The sequence below is a fragment of the Pyxicephalus adspersus genome, chromosome 10 (assembly GCF_032062135.1).
Source record: "Pyxicephalus adspersus chromosome 10, UCB_Pads_2.0, whole genome shotgun sequence".
Classification (NCBI taxonomy): domain Eukaryota; kingdom Metazoa; phylum Chordata; class Amphibia; order Anura; family Pyxicephalidae; genus Pyxicephalus; species Pyxicephalus adspersus.
In genome coordinates, this window is record NC_092867.1 from 59,079,174 (window position 1) to 59,092,362 (window position 13,189).

The 13,189-nt window shown below is 44.6% G+C and overlaps 5 protein-coding genes across 8 annotated transcripts in view; 2 read left to right on the top strand and 3 right to left on the bottom strand.

The window, feature by feature from the left end:
* Positions 1-3,428, bottom strand: part of LOC140338972 (uncharacterized) — a 93,671-nt gene extending 90,243 nt beyond the window's left edge. For all 3 annotated transcript variants that reach the window (XM_072423382.1, XM_072423384.1, XM_072423383.1), the window contains exons 1-3: positions 3,383-3,428; positions 317-431; positions 71-205 (exon numbers count right to left, since the gene is read on the bottom strand). In XM_072423382.1, coding sequence (XP_072279483.1) covers positions 71-205; positions 317-431; positions 3,383-3,420 — 288 coding nt within the window. In that variant the 5' untranslated portion in view covers positions 3,421-3,428. The remainder of the gene's footprint in view (positions 1-70; positions 206-316; positions 432-3,382) is intronic.
* The window catches only part of LOC140339138 (uncharacterized), a 15,618-nt gene extending 3,189 nt beyond the window's left edge, over positions 1-12,429 (bottom strand). The window contains exons 1-4 of the mRNA XM_072423721.1: positions 12,063-12,429; positions 10,906-11,756; positions 7,381-8,380; positions 6,736-6,737 (exon numbers count right to left, since the gene is read on the bottom strand). Of these exons, the coding sequence (XP_072279822.1) occupies positions 6,736-6,737; positions 7,381-8,380; positions 10,906-11,756; positions 12,063-12,183 (1,974 nt within the window). The 5' untranslated portion in view covers positions 12,184-12,429. The remainder of the gene's footprint in view (positions 1-6,735; positions 6,738-7,380; positions 8,381-10,905; positions 11,757-12,062) is intronic.
* LOC140338957 (uncharacterized) overlaps positions 1-13,189 on the top strand; it is a 275,025-nt gene that overhangs the window by 246,528 nt on the left and 15,308 nt on the right. The window lies entirely within an intron of this gene.
* The window catches only part of LOC140338906 (uncharacterized), a 155,616-nt gene that overhangs the window by 53,077 nt on the left and 89,350 nt on the right, over positions 1-13,189 (top strand). The gene's annotated exons all lie outside the window — the stretch shown is intronic.
* LOC140339838 (gastrula zinc finger protein XlCGF53.1-like) lies at positions 8,511-10,900 on the bottom strand. Its single transcript, XM_072424737.1, has 3 exons — positions 8,954-10,900; positions 8,689-8,823; positions 8,511-8,618 (listed from the first exon to the last, which is right to left on the bottom strand). The coding sequence occupies exons 1-3, from the start codon at positions 9,047-9,049 to the stop codon at positions 8,511-8,513; spliced, it is 339 nt and encodes a 112-aa protein (XP_072280838.1). The 5' UTR covers positions 9,050-10,900.

A 13,189-nucleotide genomic window follows, 5' to 3' on the forward strand; every position in this document is an offset into this window, starting at 1 on the left:
CTGACACACACAATGATACAGTCACCATCCAGACACATCCCATAATAATCTCCCAGAATTCCCTGCTCACCTCTCCCGTCAGGAGCCCAATCATCTTCTGGAGGACTTCTAGAATCTTCTTGGAATTGTTTTTCTTAAGAATCAAGGAGCGAGATGAAGGCACTGTGATGGTTAACTGATTTGTGTCTTTCAGAGAAGGAAACCTCTACAAAAGCAAAAAGATGTCATGTGACCTCCAAGAATCCTCCTCATCTCTCTGATCAGGTCCGCGTTTTATTATGAGAGATGTCATGTGACCTCCCAGAATCCTCCTCACCTCTCCGGTCAGTAGGAGAATGATCTCGAGGGTGAGGTTTAGTATCCTCTCCGTCATGTGACTCCCGTCCTCCTCCATCCCTATTGTTGTGGTCATGGGATCTGTGGTGGTTCCTCTGTAGACAGATGGTGGACATTTCTTGGTACCAATGGTATAATATTAGGTAGGGCTGTGAGTATGGAGTTGTGACTGCTCCGAGTCTGGGAGATGTAAGATGGGGCCACCAATGCAACACACATAACTCCCTTCACTAAATCCCCTCCAATAATTTACCCCCAATGACCCCGCTCTCCCTGCCCCCTATCACCTTACACAGTGACCCAGCTCACACCCCTTCTTATAGGCGGGGGTGGGGTTATGCACCATTATTGGTCAAATTGGATGGAGGCTGCCCAGGACATTATGGGTGAACGTCAGAATATTCATCCACAAATTTACCTCAAATATAGTATGAAATCAAGTATGAAACACATCTGTAATTACAAGAGACTGCTAAGGTGTCGGGGGGACAGAGCTCCAAAATAAAGAGAATTTTTCTGGCTGAATTTATTGAATTTATTGCACCAACTTTAATCTCCTCATAGATTTATCTGTTCACTATCCCTTAGTTCCAGCTGAGTGCACATTGATATTTATTGCCCTGCTAACCCCTCCCCTCCCCAGGTTCAACTGATATCCCAAATTCCTTGTTACTCTGATCAGTCCATCCTTAATCAGAACCCAGAGCACTTCTATTTAAACAACAGGCAAGGTCACGTTAGGACCCTGGTCACGTGCCCAAATCTCAAGTGCCCAAATTATAAGTGCAATGGGAATTAATCCAGGGAATGACACAGGAATTGGAACAGATTTGGACATACTATCACACTCTACTACTTCTACCTCCTGCCTTTGGACTGATTTATCCACCTGCACTCCAACACATTCTCTGCTGCTACTGCTACCACCATTCTAAGCTGGTATTTCATCAAACCATCTCTGACTGAATCATCATCCTGCACTCCTGGAACAAGTTTACAAGCCTCACTTGAACCCATATTATTGGACTGCTTCTCCTGGACTTCTGCTTGCCACATTGTTTATTGTACGCCTATGGTTCCCAATTATCTGTAAAATGTATTATTCATCCTGCTCTCTCTTTGCTAGCACTACTCCCTGCACTCCCCAGTCTGATAACTCATTGTCTCTCTGCTCTTTTACTCTCCTTATTTCTCTGTCTGTGCTCCTGTACCTTTTTACTTTACTGATACTCTCTGATGACATCTCACCCAACCCTGGTCCCTCACACAGCATCTCCCTTCCATATACTCCCAGCAAGACCTTCCCTTCTCCTAACCTCATCCCCATTCACCCTACCCATAAGTCCTTACCCCCTCTCTCTGGCAGTCTATGGAATGCCAGATCTGTTGGCAACAAATTAACCTCCATACACAACCTTCTCTTTTCTAAGTCTCTGAACTTTCTGGCTCTCACTAAAACTTGGCTTTCCTCCTCTGACTCTGCCTCTGCTGCTGTACTTTCCTATGGAGGCCTGCACTTTACACATACCCCCAGACCTGGCAACAAAGTAGGGGGTAGGGTGGGTCTCCTTCTCTCACCTAACTGTACATACTACAGTTCTTCCTACCCCACCCTCTCTCATTTTCACCTTTTTTGAAGTGGTATAAACCATTTTATTATACTATTATTAGTCTTACACATCCTTGGGCAGCAATTTTACAGTCTCAAGAAATCCCCTGAGGAAGCAAAACGCATTGGCATACAAGATCCGTATTGCCTGTATACGTATAACCCTTAACATGAGTATGATATACACCGAATTAGTACAGGAATACAATGTATAGTCAGGACGGTAGCATAGTAGATCTATGGTAAGCCTAGGGCCAATTTTTGTGTCAATAAATTTATGTTTTGAAAATGATATTGCTGTAAGGAGTGGAATTTTACTAAAGCTTGAAGTTAAATTACTTTTGTGTTTTTGCTATATTTTTTAGATAATTGAGTTGAGTGAAAACTAGCTGTACCTTCCTTATCAGTAAACTAACATCCGCTTCCCCCTTTATCTTGAAACAATCCGTGCTCAGCAAAACTATGAGCACATCTTCTGTTTTTTACTAATTGCCAAGTATGCTCCACCAGCTGTTTTCATTATATAAACTGCAATGTGATAATAAAGCTTTGAGAGTGATTTAACTACATACTGGCATGGTGTCATTACTTGCTCTCCCAGCGCTGTAAAGCAGAGACCACCAGAGAGGGAATACTGGTCCGGGGCCAGCAGGAGATTGCCGAAAAGCCTATCTTTTTTTCTCTTTATTTTAGTTATCATTATTCTTTCTGAAAAAACTCTCACTAGACCCCGACATATCTTCTTGCTACCGTCCTATCTCCCTTCTCCCAAATATTTACAAAGTTTTGAGCACCTTGTCTACAAAACACTCCCCCATTACCTGAGCACCAACTCTCTCCTTGACCCCCTCCAGTCTGGTGAGCTGCCCATTCCACTGAAACATTCCTTACTAAAGTGTCCAATGACCTCATCACAGCTAAGTCTCAAGGCAACTTTCCCTGCTCCTTCTCCTTTCCTCTGTTATCTCCCCCTTCTAATACAAATCATGGCTCCATTGCTATCAGTCACACTGCTCTCTCTTGGTTTGCTTCCGTCTGACCGCTCCTTTCAAGTTTCTTTCCATGGTAATTCCCCCTCCCCCACTCTCCTCCATGTTGGTGTTCCCCAAGGGTCAGTCCTTGGACCGGTTCTCTTTTCTCTGTACACCTCCTCTCTCGGTAGTCTCATATCCTCCTTTGGCTTACATCTGTATGCTGATGACACTCAGATCTATCTGTCCCCCCCTGACCTGTCTCCCTCAGTCCTGGATAAGGTCTCATGCTGCCTGTCAGCCATCTCATCATGGATGTCTGACCCATTCCTGAAACTCAACCTGGATAAAGGGGAACTCATCATCATCCCCACCTCAAATTCCAAATCCCCCCCTGACATATATCTAACTGTTAACAACACTGTTATTCGGCCCTCCCCTCAGGCACGTTGTCTTGCCAACTCACCTCTCACCCAGAATTTCCTTATTTATAGATGACATCATTTCCTGTGTCTTTTCCATAGAGACTTGTTGTCTCAGTATACGTGAGCTCTCCTCCTTGTGGAGCACAGAGGAACTGCAGCCCAGAAAAATGTCTCAGAAGGGTTTATTTATTAAGCAGTGAACATAACATTCACCAAACATTCTGTGGTTTGAATCTGTGTGAGAATCTCCCAGGTTCTTGTGTTGGTAAGAGGTCAGGAGAAAGGTGAAGGGAGACAACGGGTGGGAGAGACCTTCATAGGGTGCACTCCCCTCTACAAGTACCCACATGAACTACCATTGAAGATGACCCCAGTACTTTTTCCATCCAGAATGTGTTGATAGTCTTGATATGTCATTGTTTCCTGCAAAGACTCACCCTTTGCCAGATGCAGTAAAGTAGCCTTAAAGCAGAACTAAGCCTCATCCACGTTTTTCAGCATGTATGGTGGACATTTTTTGCAGGCCTTTATTGGTGAAATTGAAGCCATAAAGCTCCAGCCTTGTCTTCTCTGTCCAGAGGACTTTCTCCCGGTCAATGTGCTGAGGGACCCAGGATTCTTCTAAATGCTTCTTGGTTGTCCCAAGTTCCCATGTGTATTAATGGATTCTCCTGAATACTCCTTTGTTCTCCTGAGTTCCCGTGTGTATTAATGGATTCTCCTGAATACTCCTTTGTTCTCCTGAGTTCCCGTGTGTATTCATGGGTTCTCCTAAATCCATGAATAGTCCCTGGTTCTCCTGAGTTATCATCCGTATTCATGGGTTCTTCTGAATGCTCATTGGTTCTACTGAGTTCCCATTTGTATTCATGGGTTGTCCCGTATGCCCCTTGGTTCTCCCAAGTTCCCATGTGAATTCATGGGTTCTCCCGAATGTTCCTTGGTTCTCCCAAGTTCCCATGTGTATTCATAAGTTTCTTCCGAATGCACCTTGGTTTTCCTGAGTTCCCATGTGTATTCATGGGTTGTCCCGAATGTTCTTTGGTTCTCAGAGTTTCCATGTGTGATCATGGGTTTCTCTCGAATGCTCCTTGGTTCTCCCGAGTTCCCATGAGTATTCATGGGGTCTCCCGAATGTGCCTTGGTTCTCCTGAGTTCCTATGTGTATTCATGGGTTCTACTGAATGCGCCTTGGTTCTCTTGAGTACCGATGTGTATTCATTGGTTCTCTAGAATGCTTTTTGGTACTCCCGAGTTCCCATGTGTATTTATGGGTTCTCCCAAATGCTCCCTGGTTCTCCCGAGTTCTCATTTGTATTTATGGGTTCTCCCAAATGCACCTTTGTTCTCCTGAGTTTCCATGTGTATTAATGGGTTCTCCTGAATGCTTCTTGGTTCTCCATAGTTACCATGTGTATTCATGGGTACTTTTTAATGCTCCTTGGTTCTGCTGAGTTCCCATGCGTATTCATGGGTTCTCCCGAATGCTCCCTGGTTCTCCCCAGTTCTCCTGTGTATTCATGGGTTCTACTGAATGCATCTTAGTTCTGTCGAGATCCCATGTGTATTCATGGGTTCTCCTAAATAGTCATTGGTTCTCCTGAGTTCCCATTTGTATTCATGGCTTCTCTTAAATGCTCCTTGATTCTCCCCAGTTCCCATATGTATTAATGGTTTCTTCTGAATGGTCCTTGGTTCTCCTGAGTTCCCATGCTTATGTATGGGTTCTCCTGAATGGTCCTTGGTTCTCCTCAGTTCCCATGTGTATTCATGGGTTCTTCAGAATGCTTCTTCGTTCTTCTGAGTTCCCATGTGTATTCATGGGTTCTCCTAAATGCTGCTTGGTTCTCCTCAGTTCCCATGCATATTCATGGGTTCTCGTGAATCTGTCTTAGTTCTGTTGAGATTCCATGTGTATTCATGGGTTCTCCTAAATGGTCATTGGTTCTCCCGAGTTCCTATTTGTATTTAAGGGTTCTGCGGAATGCCCTTAGGTTCCCCCAAGTTCCCATGTGTTTTCATGGGTTCTCCTGAATCCTCCTTGGTTCTCCGTAGTTTACATGTGTATTCATGGGGATTTCTGAATGCTCCTTGGTTCTCCCGAGTTCCCATGTGTATTCATGGGTTCTCCAGAATGCTTCTTGGTTCTCCTGAGTTCCTATGTGTATTCATGTTTTTTTCTGAATGCTCCTTGGTTCTCCTTAATTTCCAATGCTTAATCAGGGGTTCTCCTAAATGCTCCCTGGTTCTCCCTAGTTCTCCTGCGTATTCATGGGTTCTACTGAATGCATCTTAGTTCTGTCGAGATCCCATGTGTATTCATGGGTTCTCCTAAATGCTCCTTGATTCTCCCCAGTTCCCATATGTATTAATGGCTTCTTCTGAATGGTCCTTGGTTCTCCTGAGTTCCCACGCTTATGTATGGGTTCTCCTGAATGGTCCTTGGTTCTCCTCAGTTCCCGTGCGTATTCGTGGGTTCTCCTGAATGATCCTTGTTTCTCCTGGGTTCCCATGTGTATTCATAGGTGCTCCTGAATGGGCCTTGGTTCTCCTCAGTTCCCATGCATATTTATGTGTTCTCCTGAATGGTCCTTGGTTCCCCTGATTCCCCAAGTGTATTCATGGGTTTTCCTGAATGCTCCTTGTTTCTCCCGAGTTCCCATGTGTATTCATGGGTTCTGCTGCCTGCTGGAACCCAAATCTTTCTGACTCATTTTTGTTTTTCTGGACATTGGGTGCTTTTAGGTCCTGAGTTTTTTTCTGCATTCCCCGGACCTGTGGCTCTTTGGTCCGAGTCTTTCTAGATCTTCAAAGCCACAGATAGTTCAATCTTGGAGTTCAGCATATATTACAGTTCTACTTGTCCACCATTCTCACAATTCTGAGATAGATTTTTTACCCTCACCCTGGAGAGTGACTACAGTCCCATGAATTATTAACATCCCAATAATATTAGTGGCTTTTGTCACAGAAACATCGATCTGCTCCTTATTGTCACAGATCATCTTGCTTTAGCTGCTCTGCTGGACTTGGGGCCGTTGCCGAGCCCTTTCTGCTAATTGATTCTCACGTGTCCTTCTAGTCCCAGCCCAGCTACCCTGTCAGTCTCCCTATATATGCTGGGCTCAGTCAGACACTTATTACCTCAGCAATAGATGTTACTACCTGAGGTTCCTGTGAGCATTCGGATTCCTGTCTTGTTTTCCTGTTCCTGACCTTGACTTGTCCTGATCGTGCCTGTTCTCTGCCTGCCTTGACCCGCTTCCGTTTTCGGTTTTAAATCTGCCTGTCAACTTTGTACTTTGCCTTCGGTTATCTTCAGCTGTCAGCTGCTACCTGCAAGGGTGAGTCTGAGGGCCGCAACCTGGGTGCCGTTCCCAGCAAAGCCCAACACCCCTTGTTGGGTGCTCTGGTGAACACCGGGCGGTACCTTAGACTCTGCACCTCTGATATCACCTCGGCTAAACATGCTGGTAGCACGGAGGGTCCACCTCCTGTCAAGTGTCCTTATTGTGCCACTTATGCTCTTAAAGCCTTTACTTTTGTCTATTATGATTACATGGTATTTATAAAGCGCTTTATAAAGTCCAAAGTCATGTCATGCAAGAGTGCTAACCACTGAGCCACCGTGCCGACAAAACTGTCCGGCAAAGAACGTAAATTTTTTGCGTATCCTGAGCCATCCCTCATTTGCTATTTCTGGTGACAACTTACCTCCCCATACATAGGCTGAAGGAAGTCATGTGATACAAATCAGACAGATCATTATTTCTTACAATGTGTCCTGGCCAGTGTACAATATCTGTATAGAATATGCAGAACTTTATACAGCTTCACATATCACACATAGTTCAATTACCTTTATTTCAGCATGTCACAAGACATAAAAATACTTTAAAATAAAAATGTCCACAGCTATATATTAAATGGGGGAAAAGGGGCTGTGTGATACATTTTTAAGAGACTTATGTAAAATTATTGACGTCCATCCAGTTCAGACTTCCATGACAATTATTTTCCATATTTAGGATGGGAAAACCAGTGTGGGACTTCAGGTGCGTGTAAAGATGAAACTTCTGTGAAAAACATTTTCCACATTCAGGGCAAGAATACGGCTTCTCCCCCGTGTGAGACTTCTGATGCCTGTGCAGAGTGGACTTCTGTAAAAAACTCTTTCCACACTCAAGACAGGAATATGGCTTCTCACCCTTGTGAGATCGTTCATGTATAACAAGTTGTGATTTCTGTGTATAACTTTTCCCACACTCAGGGCAGGAATATGGCTTCTCACCTGTGTGGGATCTTTCATGTATAATGAGTTGTGACTTCTGTGTAAAACTTTTCCTACAATTAGAGCAAGAATACAACTTCTCCCCTGTGTGCAATCTCTGATGGGTAACAAGTTGTGATTTATGTGTATAACTTTTCCCACAATCAAGACAGGAATATTGTTTCTCCCCTGTATGATATATTTCATGTTTAACAAGGTCTGCTTTCTGCACAAAACCTTTCCCGCACTCACTGCAGGAATACGGCTTCTCACCCGTGTGCAATTTATGATGTCTAGAAAGATTGGTCTTATCCGAAAAACACTTCCCACATACAGGACAGGAATATGGCTTCTCCCCTGTGTGACACCGCTGATGTTTTACAAGTTCTGATCTCCGAGGATAACATTTTCCACATTCCGAGCAATAATGTGGCTTTTCCCCTGTGTGAGCTTTCTGATGCGTATAAAGGCAGGACTTATGTGAAAAACATTTTCCACATTCAGGACAGGAATATGGTCTCTCCCCTGTATGAGATCTCTGATGTTTAACAAGGCCTGTTTTTTGTGAAAAACTTTTCCCACACTCAAGACAAAAATATGGCTTCTCCCCTGTGTGAGATCTCTGATGTCTGAGAAGTTCTGATTTATGAAGAAAACGTTTCCCGCACTCAGAACAAGAATGCAGCTTCTCTCCTGTGTGAGATCTCTTATGAACAGAAAGGCTTAATTCTGAACTAAAGCACTCCCCACATTCAGGACAAGAAAACTTCTTCTCCCCCAGAATACCGGCACCATCGCTCACAGTAGGAGGGTGCACAGATTCAGAGGGATTGGATGGTCTATCCATAGCTGGGCTGATGGTCTCTTCTCCCACACAATCTCCTGTCATGGCCTCCATTTTACAATCTGGAGATAAAGTCAGACGATCCTTTGAGGGTTTCTCCATGTAAATACTCCCACTCCTCCATGGAGAAATACACAGTGACATCCTTACACCTTATAGGAACCTGACACACACAATGATACAGTCACCATCCAGACACATCCCATAATAATCTCCCAGAATTCCCTGCTCACCTCTCCCGTCAGGAGCCCAATCATCCTCTGGAGGACTTCTAGAATCTTCTCTGCATTGCTTTTCCTAAGCATTAAGGAGCGCGGTGAAGGTATCATTACGGACAATTGGTCTTTGTCTTGCAGGGAGTAAAAACTCTACATAGAAGAAGCGAAAAGATGTCATATGACCTCCCAGAATCCTCCTCACTTCTCCAGTCAGGACTATGACGCCTTTATTATTAATAAAGGCGAGCAATCTCATGTGACCTCCCAGAATCCTCCTCACCTTTCCGGTTAGCAGGTAGATGATCTCCAGGGTGAGGTTTAGCATCTTTTCAGTTATGTGACTCCGGTTCTGGTCCATCTTGGTTGATCTGGTCATGTGAGCTGCGCCGGGCTCTCTGCAGATGGATAGCTAGACTGTACGGGTTGTACAAGTGGTGGGGGGGGGACCGTCTCCAACGGGAATTGGTAATAGAGGATTAGAGGATGGGCAGAGCTGGTCCATTGGGACAGTTTAGTTGAGGTGATTTAAAGGGCTGAGGTTGGGGAAAAGCAGAGGAGGAGGTTGTATCCATCACGACAACAGACAACTCCCTTCACTAATCTGTCCACATATTTCACTCAAACCCAAATCCTGGAAAATGGGGGCAAATTTCAGTACAACCCAAAATCTGAATCTCCAAATTCTGCTACGAGAGAGATGTTACAGCCCAGTAACTGGGGAAATGTTCTGACCCTTGAGGGGTTAATTTACATGATTATCTGCTGGAGATAAAAGACATCCTAAGGACTATAGACGATGGACATGACAGGGGGATATTAGGGAGTAAATAAAAAAAATATCTAATTAGCTCCTCTGCTGCTAGTTCTAGCAATGTCTCATTTTTTTACCTCTAACCCGGATCTTCCTGGTTTAAGTGAAATCTTTTCCTGTGTGTAGATAACATCACTTCCTTCTTTCCACAGTCTTTCAGCATAATTGAGATCGCCACCTTGTGGAGCTCAGAGGAACTGTGGCCCTTACAGTCGAGTGAATGGCTTAGGTGCTCTGGATGGTGCAGGCCAGTCCTGAGATTTGTTACTCTGCCAGCATGTCCCCCCCCATACTGCAGGTTCTGGGAAACTGTGCCAAGTCCTCGTACATAAAATATTACCACACAATTCTTTGTGTCCCGGGGGCTCTCAGGGGCCATTTACACCTATTTAAGAGCATGCATGGGAACACCCATGTACACAGTATGAGAATGCCCATTGCAACAATGCAGGCTCCTACCTGTCTCTAAACGCAACAACAAACCTGTTGTTCAGCCATGTGTCTATCTCTAAAAATGGGACAACTTACAGTAGTTTATGTTCCCCAAACTCTGGAAACCATGTGACCTCCTAGCATGGGGAAGACTGCTGCATTAAAAAACTTGGTTCTGGGTTTAATTTAACTTTTGTGGGGGGAGGGGAAGGTGGGTCGTTGTTTTCAAGTTTTCTAAGCTTCCCCAATATAAAAAGTGAAAACCCTGTAGAAGATTGTGACACCCTTTGAAGGTTTGCGGGGGACAATCCTACAACAGCTCTCATCCATCTCCACCACTCTCTCCAGGGTCTTCGAGTGTTCCACCAACCCATCAATTTGTGGCGCCAAGTTGGTTAACACCCAACAGATAACCCTTATAAAGGTTTGCCGGGGACAATCCTACAACAGCTCTCATCCATCTCCACCACTCTCTCCAGGGTCTTCGAGTGTTCCACCAACCCATCAATTTGTGGCGCCAAGTAGGGTAACACCCAAGAGATAACTCCATTCCTCATGCCCAGCGCAGGTGCACGTGACATAACTTGAGCAAAGACACGTTTCTTTCTTTGGGGAACCTTCAAGGTTAGATGATCTATCTTCGGGTACAAAAGGTCCATTGCCGACCTTGCAAAGACTGCCTCGGACTTAGGAGTTTTCAGTAAAGATTCCCGACTAGAAAAACCTAACACAATACTGAGATCCAGCAATGACAGAACAACCCAATCCAGAAAATTCCTCAAGATGGGGAAAGGGCAGCTATGATTGATCAGAATAATGGAAACACAAAACACAAGACTAAAACTTTAAGAACTTGGTGGTTTTATTACATTCTGTTTCTAACATGATCAAGATCAGCTCAGCGAGAAGCACATGAAGGTAACTTCTTTCTTGTATGAAAGTTCTGATGTACAGCAAGATATTTTCACATACGCAGGACACTACTGAACTTCGGGGGTTGTGTGGATTCTCCGATGTCTGGTAAGATAAAACTTCTGTGAAAAAGATTTCCCGCACTCAGGACAGGAATACGGCTTTTCACCTGTGTGAGATCTTTGATGTTTACCAAGGTCCGATTTCTGAGCAAAACATTTCCCACACTCAGAGCAGGAATATGGCTTCTCCCCCGTGTGAGATCTTTGATGTGTAACAAGGACAGATTTCTGTGAAAAACTTTTCCCACAATCCGAGCAGGAATACAACTTTTCACCTGTGTGCAATCTCTGATGTCTGGTAAGATTGGTCTTCTCTGAAAAACATTTCCCACAGTCAGGGCAGGGATACGGCTTCTCCCCCGTGTGAGATCTCAGGTGTATAATAAGGTCTGATTTCTGTGAAAAACGTTTACTGCAGTCAGGGCAGGAATATGGTTTCTCTCCTGTGTGAGATCTCTGATGCCTGGAAAGATTGGCCCTATCTGAAAAACATTTCCCGCATTCGGGGCAGGAATACAACTTCTCCCCTGTGTGAGATCTTTGGTGCCTGACCAATTCTGATTTATGAAGAAAACATTTCCCACACTCTGAACAGGTATGTAGTTTCCCACCCGTGTGAGATCTCTTATGTATACAAAGACTTCGCTCAGAGCTAAAACTCTCCCCACACTCAGGACAGGAAAAGGTCTTCTGACCTGGGTTCCCTGCGCAATCCCTCACAGAAGGAGGTTGCTGATAAGTATTGGATGATCTATCCAGAGTTGAGCTGATGGTCTCTTCTCCCGCACAATCTCGTGTCATGGCCTCCATTTTATAATCTTGAGATAAAGTTAGACGATACTTTGAGGGTTTCTCCATGGAGTGTCCTGGAAAATAGAAAAATATAATGGCCGGATATGAGAGGGTTACTTCACCCAAATCCACATTCCATCTGGATCAGGTAGATGGAGGCAGCAGATGTCCTCTGCGGGGATCCCAACCAGCTGGGACTCTTCCCCTCTTCAGTCATAGCACCTCTGGAGCTCCTCCCATATAATTTCTATATTTACATAGCTGTCATAAGAGGAGGAACCAACTCCCTATTATCAAATTATTATTGGCTGATATCACTCCCCGCACCATTCTGGACCAATCAGTGAGCAGAGATACAAGAAGAATACATGATGGCTGACCTGTGCTGATCTGTGTGGGAGTGTCCTCCTCTATGAATGTCCTCATCATTCCAGCCTCCTCCGTATATTGCTCATCTTTCAAAGGCAGCTCATCTTCTTTAACCACAATTTTTATATCCATCAGATCTTCACCCTAAACCAGAAGAATAGAAATATGGAACATCTTATAATGAGACAACACATATCATCTTGTAGGGGGTCACACATCATCGCCACATCCTCATTTACTTTATGGGGCCCTCCGCTACATCTACCTTATGATGATGAGGAATCTCCTGACCTTTCTTTGTGCAACCCCAGGATTATTGAGGACTGGGACATCTCTCTGGTGGGTTTGTGAGACCCTCATCTCCACATACCAAGGATAGTGTGATTGTAGAGGAGAGAGTCGGGTTAGTGGAATACCAGAGAGGAGGAGGTTACAGTAGTCCAGACGGGAGATGATAAGAGCGTGTACAAGGAGTTTGGGGGTCTCTGGGGACACGGTGCCTAAAGTCACTCTCGGGCCACAGAGCTATAATTAGTGAGACCTGAACTACAGAAAAATGAATATGCGTATTATACGGAAGCAAAGGCCATCCTCCGAGGACATGACTGTAATATATTAATGATATATCAGAGTTTTACCTCAGCTGACACACAAGTTTGTTGTTTGCCACTTCTCCTGTAGGTGGCAGTGGAACACAAAGGTAAAATTCTTCCTGGTGTCCCCAATGGCCGAGAAAGAAAATAAAATCCTAAAACCTCCTCTGCTGCCAGCTCCGGAAATGTCTTCTCTTCAGTTCTTCCAGAATGGTAGCGGCTAGTTCCCATCCAATAGAAGGACCTGGAAGTGACGGCACACACAGAACCGGAAGTGGGCGGGGCTTCATTGATCAACTTGAATCCCGGGAAACTGCAGCTGAGAGGCAGGAAAATGGATTCTCAGTCTCCTCACACAGCAAGACAGGAATGTGTCTGTGTGATTTATATATTATAATCTGTCAGGGTAATACTGGGGTGTCATCCCCTTATTATAGGGCGCACTGTTAGTTATGTGGGGGGATATGGGGAAGTTCAGGGGATGTTAGGTGATTGGAATACATTGGTATTATTGCAGGATGAAATGGGGGGAAGTGTCAGACAGG

Bases quoted from the DNA above. Each gene is read 5' to 3' on its own strand.
- LOC140339838 (XM_072424737.1), bottom strand. From the start codon at position 9,049: ATGACCAGATCAACCAAGATGGACCAGAACCGGAGTCACATAACTGAA. The intron at 8,824-8,953 runs GTGAGGAGGATT...TCTTCTATGTAG, and splicing joins TCTACCTGCTAACCGGAAAG to AGTTTTTACTCCCTGCAAGA. The intron at 8,619-8,688 runs GTGAGCAGGGAA...TGTGTGTGTCAG, and splicing joins TTGGGCTCCTGACGGGAGAG to GTTCCTATAAGGTGTAAGGA.